This window comes from Lichtheimia ornata, assembly GCF_029851405.1.
Source record: "Lichtheimia ornata isolate CBS 291.66 chromosome Unknown scaffold00070, whole genome shotgun sequence".
NCBI lineage: Eukaryota > Fungi > Mucoromycota > Mucoromycetes > Mucorales > Lichtheimiaceae > Lichtheimia > Lichtheimia ornata.
The window spans coordinates 100,138-114,900 of NW_026695390.1; the positions used below are offsets into that span (position 1 = coordinate 100,138).

Here is a 14,763-nt window from a genome sequence, read left to right on the forward strand (position 1 = left end):
TTTTTTACTTTCGTTCTTTCCTGAAATGGGGCATCGGTCTCTGAAACAATGGGGATCCTTACATTTACACAATGAATCAGAGGGGGAAGGGTGATTATGCGGAGAGTTTTGGTGAGGTCAAGCGGGATGAATGCGGGTTGTGATGATGTTGTAGCTAACGTCAGTAATTAGGGGTAGCGTGATTATTGGAGTGGGAGGGGGGGAGTTGATGAACGTTATTGACATCCCATGGGAAAGATGAAAAAGAGAGAAAGCAGCATGAATCGCTTTACGGTACCCGTCGTCTTCATATAAAAAGCGATGGAACTCGTATTCTGTATGTGTTAATAAACATTACAATAAAACACGGTATCTCAATGAGGCGGGTCGGCAGTGGCCGACGATGATGATGGTTGATGTTGTTCCTCATTCTCTGGAGCAGTAGTAGTAGCTTGATGCGTTTGTGCCAGCAACATTGTTGTATCCAATTCCCGTGATGTAGTATTATTGGTCTGATTGGATGTGGATGATGATGATGATGTTGATGTCAATCCAGTGGTTGGCGGTGCAACCGAAGGACCAAAGTAAGGCTGATGTGGTGGGTATGGATAATACATGGCAACCATGGGTGCCATAGAAGGCGATGATGGCGATGATGGAGCATTATTATTTGTAGGTAGCTGTTGCTGCTGTTGCTGCTGCTGCTGTTGTAGTTGTTGTTGATGTTGTTGATGAGGTGTGGGTGGTTGCTGCTGCTGTTGCTGAGGAGGAGGGTGATAAGCATACATTGGCTGACCACCTTGGGTTGCGTTGAAATAACCAAATGCCGAAGGGTGAGGATAGGCAGCGGCAGGATACATGGCATAGCCATAAGGCGCACCTGGAATCATTCCATACACAGCATATCCTCCTGGTGCTATAAAAGATCCCTCACCATGGTAAATGATTCATGTTTTAGGTTTGTTTTTCTGTAAACTTACGGTATTGACCATCTCCCGTGATGTATTTGTTGCTGTAACCACTATTGGGAATATAAAGTTAAGCTATGGACTCTGGCGCCAAACCCCACCATCATGACATTCTCCTCTTTTTTATTCCCTTTTTTCTCCTCCGTACTTACTTTCGACGTTGTTGTTGATAAGGTCGTCGTGCATTTGGATCACCTTGTACTGGTGCTCCCCCTGGGCCTGATACATTGGCAGCTTGCATTCCTTTAGGTCCCTGGATCAAATCGTATTCGACCTATTTTTGGTTGATGTAAGCATATAAGCTCTTTATAGGGTTGTGGATTCATTGTTGTGTTCATTTACCTCCTCGCCCTGTGATGTGTATGTGCGATGGGAGAAAGAATCAGTATCCATTGTGTTCTGTGTAGATCATTTTCTGGTACTGGCTCTAAAAAAGGGAACCGTACCTCGGCAAGACTTTTGAATCCTTCACCATTGATGGCTGTGTGGTGTACAAATACTGATTGTAGAATGGACACAATGGGTGTTATATACAAAGAACCATCTTTGATGTTGGCGTTTCCTCTCTCCCTCTCTCTTTTCCTCACCTTCGACGACTGGGCTTCCTGATTCTTCCGCAGGAATGATAAATCCGTATCCCTTGGTCGAATTAAAGAACTTTACATGTCCTGATTTTCGTGGTGCTGATGATGCTGATGACGACATTGGAAGCTCTAATAGATGGATGATGTATCGATGCGTTATTATAAAAGGAAGCTGAAGGTGGATGGTGTTGGTGTGTGGTTGTGGTGAGTGACTCACAAAAGAACAAGTGTGGCGTTGAAAAAGACGTGTTGGTGTATGTGGGGCAAAAGAAGAAAAAGGAGAAAGGAAGGGAGAGAATTAAAAAAATTCAGTGGAAAGAGAGAAAGGGTGAAAAAAAAGTGCCGTGAGAGTGGGCATAAGCTTTTTAAATGGCTTGTCCTTCTTGCACCATGCGTGTGTATATGTGAATGTGCGGTTTGTGTATGTGTATGGATGCTCCCCAAAGCGGGTGTTGTCAAACCTGTCCATGCTATTCTCACGATCATCCGCCATGATAATCCAGTTTTGATTTGCTTTTTGGAATAAGCAAGAGATTGAATGATGTGTACAAGGTGTAAAAATGGGTGCCATATCCTTACATACTACACGAGCGGACTAGACAAGTTTTCACACAAGAGATGAATCTGCGTGCTTGCTGTGATAGGCCTAGTTGATGTCTAAATTTGAACATTGACAGTGTACCTTTTTTCTCATCAAATAACGTGATAAGTATGTGGGGGTTGATATGATAATGGGGATGCATGCGATGATTAATATTTGTTAGTGTATGGGTTGTGAGATGCAACAAGACCCTTGACAAGAGAAAAAAGAAAAGCATTCCTGCATGTGAAATTCTAATGCGGGAAACAAAGCCAAACAGCACAAAGAGTATTGGTGGACGGGGCTATTATACCTTCTGGTCCGTGTGTGCGTGTGTGATTTTCCACCCAATACAGCCGATCAGCCCCGCGACTACCACACATCCCCGGCAGCAGGCAGTTACACATTTTCAATCATAGATGAGATCTATTCTTTAATGTCAAAACTGCTTTTTGAGATTACTTCACCCAGTCACTTGCTACATACAATTACCACCACTATTACAATTACTATTGGATCGGTGGTGGTGGTGGTGGTCATGGTACAACAACCCATGGAATCATCACACAAACTATATGATACAAGCCATTGGGGATCTACAGCTGATCTGGTTTCATGCCTTTTTTATTGTACCTGGATCATGTCGCATCATTGATCCATTTGCATAGCTTCCTTTCTACCACCACTTGGGAAGCATTCGTTTGCTTGCACTCGTTCCCCCCGATACGAATTTTGGAGGCTCCAATTTTCTCGCAGGAGGACTTGACGTCGCTACCCTACTACTCTCTCTCAGCAACCCATCACTTTCTAATCTTGACCAAACATGCCAAAAGGTACGTAAACAAACGCGACTCTCTCTTTACTTCAATCGGTCATGTGTTACGTGTCATCTGAGATTGGAGAAGACTTTATTAATGACTTGGATTGTACTTTCTATTGTAGCATCGAGACAATCGCCATCGTTGAAGAAGCGTGGAAGAACTGGCAAGCGTAAAACCAAAGAGCCAGGAGTGAAAACAGAGGAAGGAGACGACTACGATTATACTGGTGAAGAGAGCGATCAGTCTTTTGGTGAAGAGGGTGACAACTTGAGCGATACCGACGTGTCCCATCGTGGCAGGAAGAGAGCACGATCCAAGACAGCCAATAGCAAAGATGATCGACAACGACGAGCTACACCTGTGATAGCAGCATCATTGAATAGTTCATCACCATCATTGGATGCCGATAGCGATTATGATGAAATTGGAGAAACAAAGGTGGATAGAGGAGGCAACTTGTTGGGAGGTAATTATCAACACCACATCCATTGTCATCTTTGGACGAAGTATTCATCTTGGAAGTCAATGGGCTATAGGGCGTCAATATAAGGTGCCAACGTTTTCATTACCCAATCGAGGCAACATGTTATTTATGTTCTCCAAAGATCCAGCAGCATTACTTGGTTTCCGTGACAGCTTCGTCTTTTTGAAAAAGAATCCAAAGTTGATCAAGGTTCATATTACGGATGCCGAGAAGGGATATCTTGTTCAGCACAACATGTTACGATCGACTTTCAGAACGAGAGAGGTGTCTGTGGTCACTGCACGATCCGTATACAAGCAATTTGGACATCGAGTACTCAAAAAGGGACGACGTGGTCGTGATGATTACTTTTATACTGGTGAAGTGGATGAAGGAGATGAAGGCGACTATCACAGCGAAGATGAAGGGAAGCATGCAGCTGATAAGCAATGGTCCCCTGTCGTTGTCAGTGGACGTAACAACTTGACGAGTCGAACCAACAAAGTACTAGCACCAGCCATCAATGACACCAATTGGATGCACCATGTCGCTCTTTCTATACGCAACTTCAACACGCAAATTTGCGAGTACCGTAACGAGAATCCATCTTATTACGACGTGTTGACCAATGTCCATCAGATTCCATCAGCAAAACAACCTCTTCGATTATTGTATGATATCTCAGATAAACCAGTGAAAAAGGAAAAGCCTACTTCTACCCAACAACCGATTGAAGTGCCTCAAGCACCTGCATCAGCAATAAGTCAACCACCGTTACCAGCATCAGCACAAGCTGCAGTACCACAGCAACCATCATCACAACAACAACCAACATTGGTACAGCAACCATCAGGAACAATGCCTATGACTTCTACTACATCTGCTGCTGCTGCCGCCGCTGCTGCTGCTGCCGTTCCTACACCACCAGCCGTTTCCATGCCACCACAAGTACAACAGCCCCAAGCACCACAACCACCTTTCACACAACCACAAATGCCTCAAAACCAGTTTGCAGCACAACAAGCCGCCATGTATGTATTGTAAAAGATATTAGCATTGGGATTGGGATGATCATTAACATTTCTATAGGCGACAAATGCAAATGCAAAATCCTGCAATGGCAGCCATGTACTACCAACAAATGCAACAACAAGCAGCAGCAGCTAGTCGAGCAGGGCAACCTGGACCCAACAACCCAATGGCACAATTCCATCCACAACAACAACGACAAATGATGATGCAAGGCAACAATGTCTTCCCACCCAATGCAAGTATGGCACCCATGACTAGCAACCCATATCAGTTTATGCCTCCAGGTGGTGGTACCATGTAGTAGTAATAGTAGTAGAGTAAATACTTTTGTTCTTTTTTGTATCCCTCTTTTTGGGGGGCGTGATTAAAGGATGATGAAAAACAAAAAGACGAATACCACCATACATGATGCGGCAATAGATAAATAGGTTTCTCTTTGCCCTGTTTGACTAATACACTATACTACAACTCGACATGATTCAATAATGAAACAACAAAATGATGCTTTGAGAAAATGGAGGGGTTACTATTTCAAAGGAATGTAAATAAAAGGGGGAATGCTACAAAAGTTTTAAACAAATTATCTAGTGTTGCGACCACTGAATGGACTTGAGATCGATGCCTTCCTGGACCTAATTGTATTCAACAAAGTCAGTAAAAGTAAGGGTATTTTTCCTTCAAAGCTACTTGCCATTTCCCACAAAGGTGACATATCTCTCAACTTTTGTACATGCTGGGACACCTTGTTGATCACGAAATCGATTTCCTCTTCAGTTGTGAACCGGCCAATACCAAAGCGGATGGAGCTGTGTGCCATTTCATCATCAGCGCCCAAAGCACGAAGCACATAGGATGGCTCAAGAGATGCTGAAGTACATGCCGAGCCTGATGACAATGCGATATCCTTCAATGCCATAAGCAAAGATTCACCTTCAACGTAAGCAAACGACAAGTTCACACAGCCTATATCATGATTCGTCAACCTATCAAGTGACACGGGACCAATTGGAAAACAAGATCTAGTTACCTGGATAGCTCTTTTCGGAATCACCATTGCGAGTAACTTGTTCAATGTTGGCTTGGATGTTGGTGATCAATCGGTCTGCAAGATAAGAGATACGTTTGTGATCATACTAGTAGATAGGATTTTAGAATGATGATTGATCATAAAAGCATAAAATGGGATGCTTTCATATTACTCTCCTCAGAACCCCTGCACAGCCAGTCATAGCAAAGACAAACCTACTATGCCCGACGATGTCCGGAATCCCGCGCAACGTCAAAGGCACTTGCCACAAAGTGACAAACGTAGTTCTTTGCTCTGGGTAGCGTAGATTAACGTGCACGCAATAACAAGCACGATTCGTCACCGGAGAAATGAGAGCACCCTCCTATCCCCAATCCTTACCTCCATTTCTTCCATGGAAATACGGCAAGCTTCACCAAGACCCACTGCCAAAGGAGCAGGCACAGTACCACTTCGAATACCACGCTCTTGACCACCACCGCTGAAGATGGGTTCGAGACGAACACGAGGACGACGACGCACATAGATGGCACCCACGCCCTTTGGACCATACAACTTGTGACCCGAAATACTCATCAAATCCACATTCATGGCATTAACATCGAGAGGGATCTTGCCAGCAGCTTGGGCAGCATCGGTATGGAAAAACACCTTTTTGGAACGGCAAATCTTGCCAATCTCAGCAATAGGTTGAATAACACCAATTTCATTGTTGACGGTCATCACTGAGACAATGGCGGTATCGGGGCGGATTGATTCTTCAAGCAACTTGAGATCCACAACACCATTGCTTTGCACAGGGAGATAGGTGACTTCGAATCCTTCATCTTGCAACATACGGCACGAATCAAGAACGCACTTGTGTTCCTATATATCAATGCATGAGTGACATGTTGCTGCGGGAATCCATGATCTGATAAGGGATCTCCATACCGTTTGTGTAGTAATGATATGTTTCTTTTTGTTCTTGTAGAAACGAGCCACACCCTTCAAACTGATATTGTTGGATTCAGTAGCACCCGAGGTGAAGATGACTTCCTTGGGATCCGCACCGATCAATTTGGCCACTTGCTGCATGATGTGATTATTAATCACCCATTGCCATTCCCATCCCAAATATATCCAATACTTACAGCACGAGCATTTTCCACAGCGGTCTCAGTCTCCCAACCATACTGATGCGTTCTCGAATGGGGATTGCCATAAATCTCTGTCATGTAAGGCAACATGGCATCAAGGACTCTTGGATCGGTAGGGCTTGTGGCCTGCATGTCAAGGTAGATAGGTCTTCCAGTGGGAGTTGCAGCACTTGTTTCAAAGCCGAGAGAATCTTTACAATAAAGAGGTGTTATTGTCATATTCGAATGGGTGTGTGTGTTATGGGGTGGGGGAGGTGGGAATAGTTACCGTTGGAAGGGGTAGTGACAGCCGTAGCTTGCTTGACAACGGGATGGGTGGAGAATGTACGAGTTGCTGATACCACAGCGGCACGTCTTGCAAGAGCAGGTAGACGTCTTGATAAGTTTTGTTGAAATGCTTTTGCCAACATGGGAGGGTGTGTAACCAAAGGATAGCAAAGAAATGAAAAAGTGGAGATGAAAGATGGACAAGGCCGAAAATGCGCGATATCTCGGCTTAAAGAGTTCCACACCTGGGTGGGGAGCAAGTCATCATCCACCGTCACAAAATGTTTGGAACCAAGCTTATACCCTATTATTACTTTTTCCCTTTTCATTCTCATATACACATAACAACAAGGTCACCATGGGAATCTTTGGGTTCGGATCCAGCAGCAAGCCAGAGGAAACTGCCACCAGCACATCCACAGACTTTGTTTCCAATGAGAGCACAGACGACATTTATTCTCCCACAGGTGGCCAATCCTCCTCATACGATGACCTTGGCAGCAGCAGCATGAGCGATAATAGTTACGACAAGATGCCTGATTTCATGTCGCAGCTCTCGTTTGACGCAGCCAAACTTCAACCCATGTCTGTTCAAGGTGGTATCGACTTTTTGCAAGTGGAGGATCAATATGGTGGTGGTGGCAGTGGTGCTGGTGCTGGTGTCGTGGGTGGTGGTGCATCTTTGGCACCTTCACGCGGCTGGACGGATGATTTGTGCTATGGCACTGGTACTACCTATCTCGCTGGTTTGACACTTGGTGGTGCATATGGCATGGCTGAAGGTTTGAAAAAGAGCGCACAACAAGGTCCTCAGAATATGAAGGTCCGTCTCAACACCACCCTCAACACCATCACTCGACGAGGTCCAGGTCTTGGTAATGCCGTTGGTGTTATCGCCATGATGTATAATGGTACTACTGCTTTGATCGATTACTCTCGCGGCAAGCATGATATCTTTAGCAGCATTGGTGGTGGTGCTATTGCAGGTGCCATCTTCAAGAGCACAGCAGGTAATTACATAGGGAGCATGTGTATGTGTGTGTGTGTGTGTGGGATCATTACTCTAACATGGTATGTAATTATAGGTCCTCGGGTGATGGCCATGTCATCTGGTATCTGTGCAGCCGTTGCTGGTGTTTGGTCGCTTGGTGTATCCGCCTTTGCTGAAAACTAGATATAAAAAAGTATCCCTTTACTTAGATTCGTGTAAAAATGTGTATAAATCGCAACCCCTTCTCTTCATCTTCGTCCATTAAAGCAACCAAATTACGATAGATATAAAAATGTCATATCTTTATGGTCTCTCAAGATAAAATGGCAATCCTATACATGTCTTTTCTATGATCTACCAAGTACGGGAGCGGCTAATGCCGAGTTCGGTCGTTATCTTGTTTTCTGGCTCAGCCTTGAATTTGATCATCGCCTTCCTTGCTCCTTCTCCTTCACCTTTGTCTCATCCTCATCGATAAACGGTCCTCCATGTCCGAGCACAAGAGCAAAAAGCCAGCAAGTACGAAAGGCACAATGAACAGCATGGCAATGGACACGTCCCCCATTGACACCACCATTTGTATACGATAGATACGGCATTCAAGCAGCAGCGGCTGAAAGCTTGGCAACCTCTCTTGACACCAAAGACGGTTCTTCCAACGCTGTTTGCAGTGGGCATTGTGTTTGCTCCTCTTGGCGGCTTATTCTTATACGAGAGCGAAACGGTAAATGATGCAGCATCGGCTGTTTTTCCTTTCGAGTGGACTTGAATACCAATGCCAGCATACTACTTAGGTCAATGAGATCGTGATCGACTATACCGACTGCATCACCTTGAACGAGACTGCTGTGCCGCTTGCTGATAATCTTTACGACTACAAGTTCACTTCAGAGAATACAACGGGTAAGATTGGATGATGCCAAGTGACAAGCAAAAGGGATTCTTATTAAATGGAGGATGTGATATGACTACCTAGTGATTCGAGCACCCAGTTACTGGTTGACACAAGAATCAAGTTACATGTCAGGCCAAGCAGCACCTGCAGGAGAGACGATACCTCGATGCAATATCCAGTTTTCGATTCCTTTTGAGCTACGATCGCCCGTGTATCTTTACTATCGCCTCACCAACTTTTATCAAAATCACCGTAAATACGTCAAGAGTTTGAGCTACAATCAGCTAAATGGCGAGAACGTTTCACCGGGTGATGCCGAAGCTTCATGTGCACCTGTTGGTACGGCTGCTGATGGAAAAATCTATTATCCATGTGGATTGATTGCCAATTCAATGTTTAATGGTAAGGGAGACTTATAAACGCAGGGGAAACGAATAGGGATATTGATAATGCATATCAACTGGATTGTTTCCATAGATACGTTTTCCAATATGACGCTTTTGAATCCTCAAGGCAGTAGCGACAACATCACATACACAATGAATGAAAAGGGAATTGCATGGAGTTCGGATGTATCACGCTACAAAAAGTCGTCTACGCCTGTCGAACAGCTGACACCACCACCCAACTGGCAAAAGCGATATCCATCCGGTTATACAGCAGAAAACCTGTTTGATCCCTCACAAGATGAACACTTTTTGGTTTGGATGCGGACGAGTTGGTACCCCACCTTCCGAAAACTCTACTCCAAATATGAGAGTGACCCACTACAACCAGGCACCTACCAGATCCAAGTTGATATGAGTAAGCTACAATGGGGGAAAAGGAAAACAATGGTCGTGTTAATGAAAGCTATTCTTGTAGATTATGACATTAGAACTTATGGAGGCACCAAATCCATTGTTTTATCGGGTACATCATTCTTGGGCGCTCGTAATCCTTTTATGGGCTTGGCTTATATCATTATGGGTTGCGCATGTGCGTTCTTGGGTGTGGTGTTTCTTGGCTGGCACTTTTTCAGACCCAGGTAGGTTGATAAACGAATGCATGATCAAGTTGATTTGATTGCTCATCCCATATGATATATACAGGAAACTTGGCGATCACGACCGCCTTTCATGGAATCAATCCGGTGGTTTGGGACACTAAGTCAACGGCTATGCATTGGAAAGAAAAGTTACCGACTCGATCTATTATTCTGTACTTTATTCGCAATACCAATAACAACAACATCAACATATCAATCTTCTTTCACGTGTGACATGATGAATTGGGCGGATGTTATGATGGCGGTGGTGGTGGTTGATGTCCTGTGTACAGCTTGCTGGTCATAAATGACGTGAGACTAGAATGCCGGGATGTACCCCAACTAAATCTTCACGTCGATTTTGCTTTCTACTTTACCTCTTATATCAATTGTTCTTAAGCGATTGATGTTTTAATGATGCAAAAATGTGATCCGTGCACGATTTTCCTTGTGAATGGCAAGTTTTATCATTGTCATATGAAAGACATAACAGGAAAACGACTTGATTTCCTACAACCTTGAAAGGCTGGGATTGGGAACGGATGCTTCCAAACGCCATATTGTCACGGAGGCACACAAAGCTAGCCACTTGTTGGACATGTGCGACGACACTGCGCTAGTACATAAAATAAAAGGGGTTGAGTCCTATTGCAACCACTTTGTTCTCTCTCTCTTTTTTTTCCTTTTTTCTCTTTTACCAACAAGACAGCCCAATGCCGGATGCTCGTCATGTCACAACTACCAAACAGAACAAAAAGGGATCCAATTCAAAGCGTGCTTGGTACCCACGTAAGCTTATAAAAAGCCTATTTCCCTTGTCAGGTCGATCATCATCATCGTCATCATCATCGTCATCACACCAGCGTCAAATTCAACCGCCACAATGGTCATCCACTAGACGATCCTTTCTCATATCCCTTATACCCAGCATCCGAAAACGTGATAGAGGATATGATCATTCTCCACATTATCAACGCAAAAAGATAAGCCAACGATCCAACTCAGTGATGGTGTCAAACACCATTGCATATCAACAACGCACCAAGCCATGCGACGAGAAAGAGTTGTTACAAATGGATGCAACAAAAAGGTATGTGTGAACAGATCGTGTTGCATTCAAGTGCACGGTATTACCAAAATATGGGGGAATTGACTTTACCACACATGGATTGGCAGGTCGCATGCAGATCTTGCTTTTCAGCAACCATTGGATAACTTGGCACAAATTTCATCATCATCACCAAGACGATGCCATCGTCCTCCTTTTCGAAGACCCATGAGCGAAGATCTTTCAACGTATATGGTTTCAAGTCATGTTCCAACAACATCAGTAGACGATTACGATAACAAATCACCATTCTTTGTTTGGGTGCAAAGAAAAAGCGATGTTTTGCCGCTAAGCAGCATTGGGAATGATAGCATGACAACCACCATGCCGACGGTATCCGAAACCGGGATTTCTTCATGCTCTAGTATCACAGCAACAGCAAGTGATCCATCCAGCTATGATCTGATAATTCACAACACCGTGGCACCGGATGATATTGACAAGAGTAAACATCACCATCAACAACACATTGACGCTACCACCATAAACAACAACAACAATGATAATAATATGAACACCACCCTCTCCACCAGCGCAACATCTCCAAGCTTGCTTCGTAGGCTCTCTTCATCACTTGGAAGAGGAAGCGTACCACGCCCACCTCGACGCACAACCTCTCTTGCAATACCTTCCTCAACAATGCAGCATCGTGAATCGAACGATTACAGCGCCCAAACACCAACATCTTCTGCACCATCATTGTTGATCTCAAGATCATTTTCTCTTTCATCCTATTATAAACGTCGATTCTCAGCGCTTGTTTCTGGTAGCCATGGCGACTATGGATTAACCAATTCCAAGCAAGATGAAGCTGTCGCTTTTTGGAGAAGCACTGTTGCACAAATCGAAGCACCTTATTCATCAACGGCGGTGCTGAATACCGAACAAAAGGTACACATACAATCAATGTTACTTTTTTTCATCTGTGCTCCGGGATTTTTTATTCACCGAGCCCTTCTTTGCAACAGGATTTACCACCACAACAACCACCAAACCCGCCTATTACGCCATATCAGCAACTTTGTTCGGTGACCCCTATAGGCAAGAATAGTAACAGGGCTGTGTGCAAATTTATCCTGCGAGAGCTGTATGCGACTGAGACATCTTACCACCACCTCCTAAAGTTTATTTACTGTGTAAGTCTATTTTCTTTCTCTCTCTTTCTCAATGTTGGATGCGTGTATGTAGGAGGATGGCATGCATCGAGGATGACAAAAAAAGATCGGCTAATAATGAGTTGTAGAAATACATGCAACCCATGAATATTGCATTGCAGGAACAAAACAACCCGTTGTTTACACGTCAATCATCAGCCGATGTGGTCACTCTTTTTGCACACCTACCACAATTATTGCAACTCTCTGAACACCTCATTCCATCCCTGGAACATGCAATGGCCGTCCAAGATAGCAAAGGCGCGGCCCGTGCCTTTATCAGTCTCCGTGAACGGCTCGTGATCTTTTTACGCTATACGATCCATTACCAATCCAATTTCCGGTTCATTCGCAAAATGTGCCAAACCAATCCAATGCTGCTTCACATTGAACGAGTAAGACACAAAAAGGAAATCCTTTGTTACTACCATCACACCACTGACGACAGCTTTTGCAGGAATGCCAATCCCACCATGACACTCGAAGAATGGGCATTGCTGATTATTTGATTGCTCCGATTCAAAGAGTTCCTCGATATTGTCTTTTACTGCAAGGTAAGGATACAAGCATACGCTTTGTTTTTTTTTTTGTGTGTATGTTTACATGTGCGATGTTTTAGGCATGTGTAACCATATACACTCACCAATCGAGACGTGCCACTGACACCCTTTCTTCATAGATCTCTTAAAGCACACGTCGCCTTATGATCAATCCCATCATGTTATTAAGAAATCGGTAGCCTTGGTCACATCATTAGCCGATACCATGAACCTATACAGCATATGACACAACCCACCATGGCCACTTTTATTACCCTTCTTTCTTTCTTTCGTCGATCTTTCTCCTTATCGCTTGTTGTTTGACAGCTACCACCGTTCTCGATGCATATGAACGCCCACCTACATACCCTGCTTTCTTTTTCTTACTCATACACACGTTTGCGCAATAATTAGTTACCCCATTCCATTCCTTGTTGTATATAGCACAAGAAGCTCACCTACTACGCTACACGTAGTACGTAACACGCTATCCTTTGACAAGATAGTAAACGAGAATTTTGATTGTTGTACATAACAAAGAAGCCTACCTGCTTCCCGTTTCGGTGAGCGCACCCTTTATTTTCGTACATCCCTTTGAGCATTACATATAAATAGCATGCTCCATTTTTATGCAATTGAAGCTTCAACGCTCAACATCATGTTGTGTACCCCATTACAGCATCATGTTTACAATACATTAACATTGCATAGGGTGGTTTCATAACCCAGAAAATAGGATATCCGAACCGCAAGCATTCTTTAGTTTTCTTTGTGAGAGATTCAGATGGCTGAAATGATGTCTGAATCAACCCATCGGGATCCGCACATGATGGCTGTTACTAGAATAACTGGATTTGTCGCATGATAGGTCCCACAAAGTGGCTGCGTATCTTTGTGAAGCCTGGGTTTCTCGAAAGCAATGTTATCATCAACATCATTAAACCAACACAATGTAAAATCAGGCCGCAACGTTGGCATCAGCAGCAGCAGCAGCAGCAGGAGCAGCAGAAAATGGATCTCAGGCTGAATGATGCCCCTTGCTTTTTCCCTTGTTGATGCTAACGCATGATGCAAAAGCTGCAGATCAAGTTGCATATATAGATAAAGGGTTGATTCAATAATACACAGAGTGTAAAACACCTATACTATTGCCTGCCTTGATTAAAATACGGCAAACGGGCGATGATAACATCATCCTGTACTAGGGGTTTAATGGTGGGAGCGTAAAGGTGGCTCATTTTAGCCTGCGTATAGCAATATCCATTATCCTCTTTATCCCTTTTTGCTCTTTTTATGTATAGCGATATGCGTTTCAGAATATACAATAGCACCAAGGAGGGGAATTTCAAGGAATACATTGATTCTCCTTTCTCGTTCTTCATGGAGCTTACCGCTTCTTGTACACAACCTCAATTTGCGTGATTGCCATAACATTTGATTCGGGAACTACAAATGCAACCCTGTGTTTGTTTGGAGCAGCAAACAGAGCGGGGGATAACTTTATGCGGATCACGTATCAAAAGTAAATGGTCGTTGTAATGTCGTGTCTGTGTCTAATTCAATCCATTACTGGCGATTCATACGCTGATTGGCTCCTCGCCCATATCACGCTATGCAACATGTAAGCGTATGATTCTACTAGCAGTATATGACTATGTTCGTGGTTTGACAAGTTATGATTAGTATCATGCTGACGCTGTGAGATGTTGGCAAACCACAAATCAAAACGCTGAGCAGGATGGCATACAGCTATTTGAATGCTTGTGCGACGATGACACGTGTCTGGATGGGTAAAGACATCAAGCGAATGGCCACAATCGATATTGAAAGCAAATTACTGATGCGGCAAAATTCGGGGGAGAAGGTGAGAAAAGGGAAGGGGCTGTGTGGGGGGTGAGAAGGGAAAGATGGAAAAGGAACGATGGTACAGTGTTTGTTACGCGGTGGGGGGAATGCATGACGAGCACATATAACGACTATCCCCTTCTCCTTGTGCATGCAGATACAAACCCACACACACACACACACACACACACACAGCATACATATTATTGATATCTCATGTGCCATGATCGACACTCTAGTGTATATTCTTGGACCTTCACGATGGCCCTCACATACAACCCCATCTCACTCGCCATTCAATCATTGGATGCTACCACCACACGCAATGGCGTATCAATGAAGGA

The 14,763-nt window shown here is 44.0% G+C and overlaps 6 protein-coding genes across 6 annotated transcripts; 4 read left to right on the top strand and 2 right to left on the bottom strand.

Annotated features, from left to right (window-relative positions):
- Window positions 1-353: 353 nt before the first annotated feature.
- Window positions 354-1,652, bottom strand: O0I10_010459 (uncharacterized protein; the record flags this gene model as incomplete). Its single annotated transcript, XM_058490439.1, has 5 exons — window positions 354-895; window positions 960-1,000; window positions 1,100-1,221; window positions 1,394-1,446; window positions 1,535-1,652. 5 exons carry the CDS (start codon window positions 1,650-1,652, stop codon window positions 354-356), a joined length of 876 nt encoding a protein of 291 aa, XP_058338806.1.
- Window positions 1,653-2,934: 1,282 nt separating this feature from the next.
- O0I10_010460 (uncharacterized protein) lies at window positions 2,935-4,728 on the top strand (the record flags this gene model as incomplete). Its single annotated transcript, XM_058490440.1, has 4 exons — window positions 2,935-2,944; window positions 3,054-3,398; window positions 3,469-4,426; window positions 4,485-4,728. The coding sequence occupies 4 exons, from the start codon at window positions 2,935-2,937 to the stop codon at window positions 4,726-4,728; spliced, it is 1,557 nt and encodes a 518-aa protein (XP_058338807.1).
- A 283-nt stretch (window positions 4,729-5,011) lies between these two features.
- O0I10_010461 (cysteine desulfurase, mitochondrial) lies at window positions 5,012-7,003 on the bottom strand (the record flags this gene model as incomplete). The annotated part of the gene is made up of 7 exons (XM_058490441.1): window positions 5,012-5,059; window positions 5,119-5,390; window positions 5,455-5,560; window positions 5,836-6,321; window positions 6,388-6,525; window positions 6,588-6,784; window positions 6,862-7,003. 7 exons carry the CDS (start codon window positions 7,001-7,003, stop codon window positions 5,012-5,014), a joined length of 1,389 nt encoding a protein of 462 aa, XP_058338808.1.
- A 215-nt stretch (window positions 7,004-7,218) lies between these two features.
- O0I10_010462 (uncharacterized protein) lies at window positions 7,219-8,034 on the top strand (the record flags this gene model as incomplete). The annotated part of the gene is made up of 2 exons (XM_058490442.1): window positions 7,219-7,870; window positions 7,946-8,034. The coding sequence occupies 2 exons, from the start codon at window positions 7,219-7,221 to the stop codon at window positions 8,032-8,034; spliced, it is 741 nt and encodes a 246-aa protein (XP_058338809.1).
- Window positions 8,035-8,339: 305 nt separating this feature from the next.
- On the top strand, window positions 8,340-9,895 carry O0I10_010463 (uncharacterized protein; the record flags this gene model as incomplete). The annotated part of the gene is made up of 7 exons (XM_058490443.1): window positions 8,340-8,370; window positions 8,442-8,575; window positions 8,646-8,754; window positions 8,828-9,148; window positions 9,224-9,550; window positions 9,611-9,773; window positions 9,838-9,895. The coding sequence occupies 7 exons, from the start codon at window positions 8,340-8,342 to the stop codon at window positions 9,893-9,895; spliced, it is 1,143 nt and encodes a 380-aa protein (XP_058338810.1).
- A 591-nt stretch (window positions 9,896-10,486) lies between these two features.
- Window positions 10,487-12,821, top strand: O0I10_010464 (uncharacterized protein; the record flags this gene model as incomplete). Its single annotated transcript, XM_058490444.1, has 6 exons — window positions 10,487-10,863; window positions 10,950-11,772; window positions 11,850-12,017; window positions 12,125-12,430; window positions 12,493-12,589; window positions 12,715-12,821. 6 exons carry the CDS (start codon window positions 10,487-10,489, stop codon window positions 12,819-12,821), a joined length of 1,878 nt encoding a protein of 625 aa, XP_058338811.1.
- Between the last annotated feature and the right edge of the window lie 1,942 nt (window positions 12,822-14,763).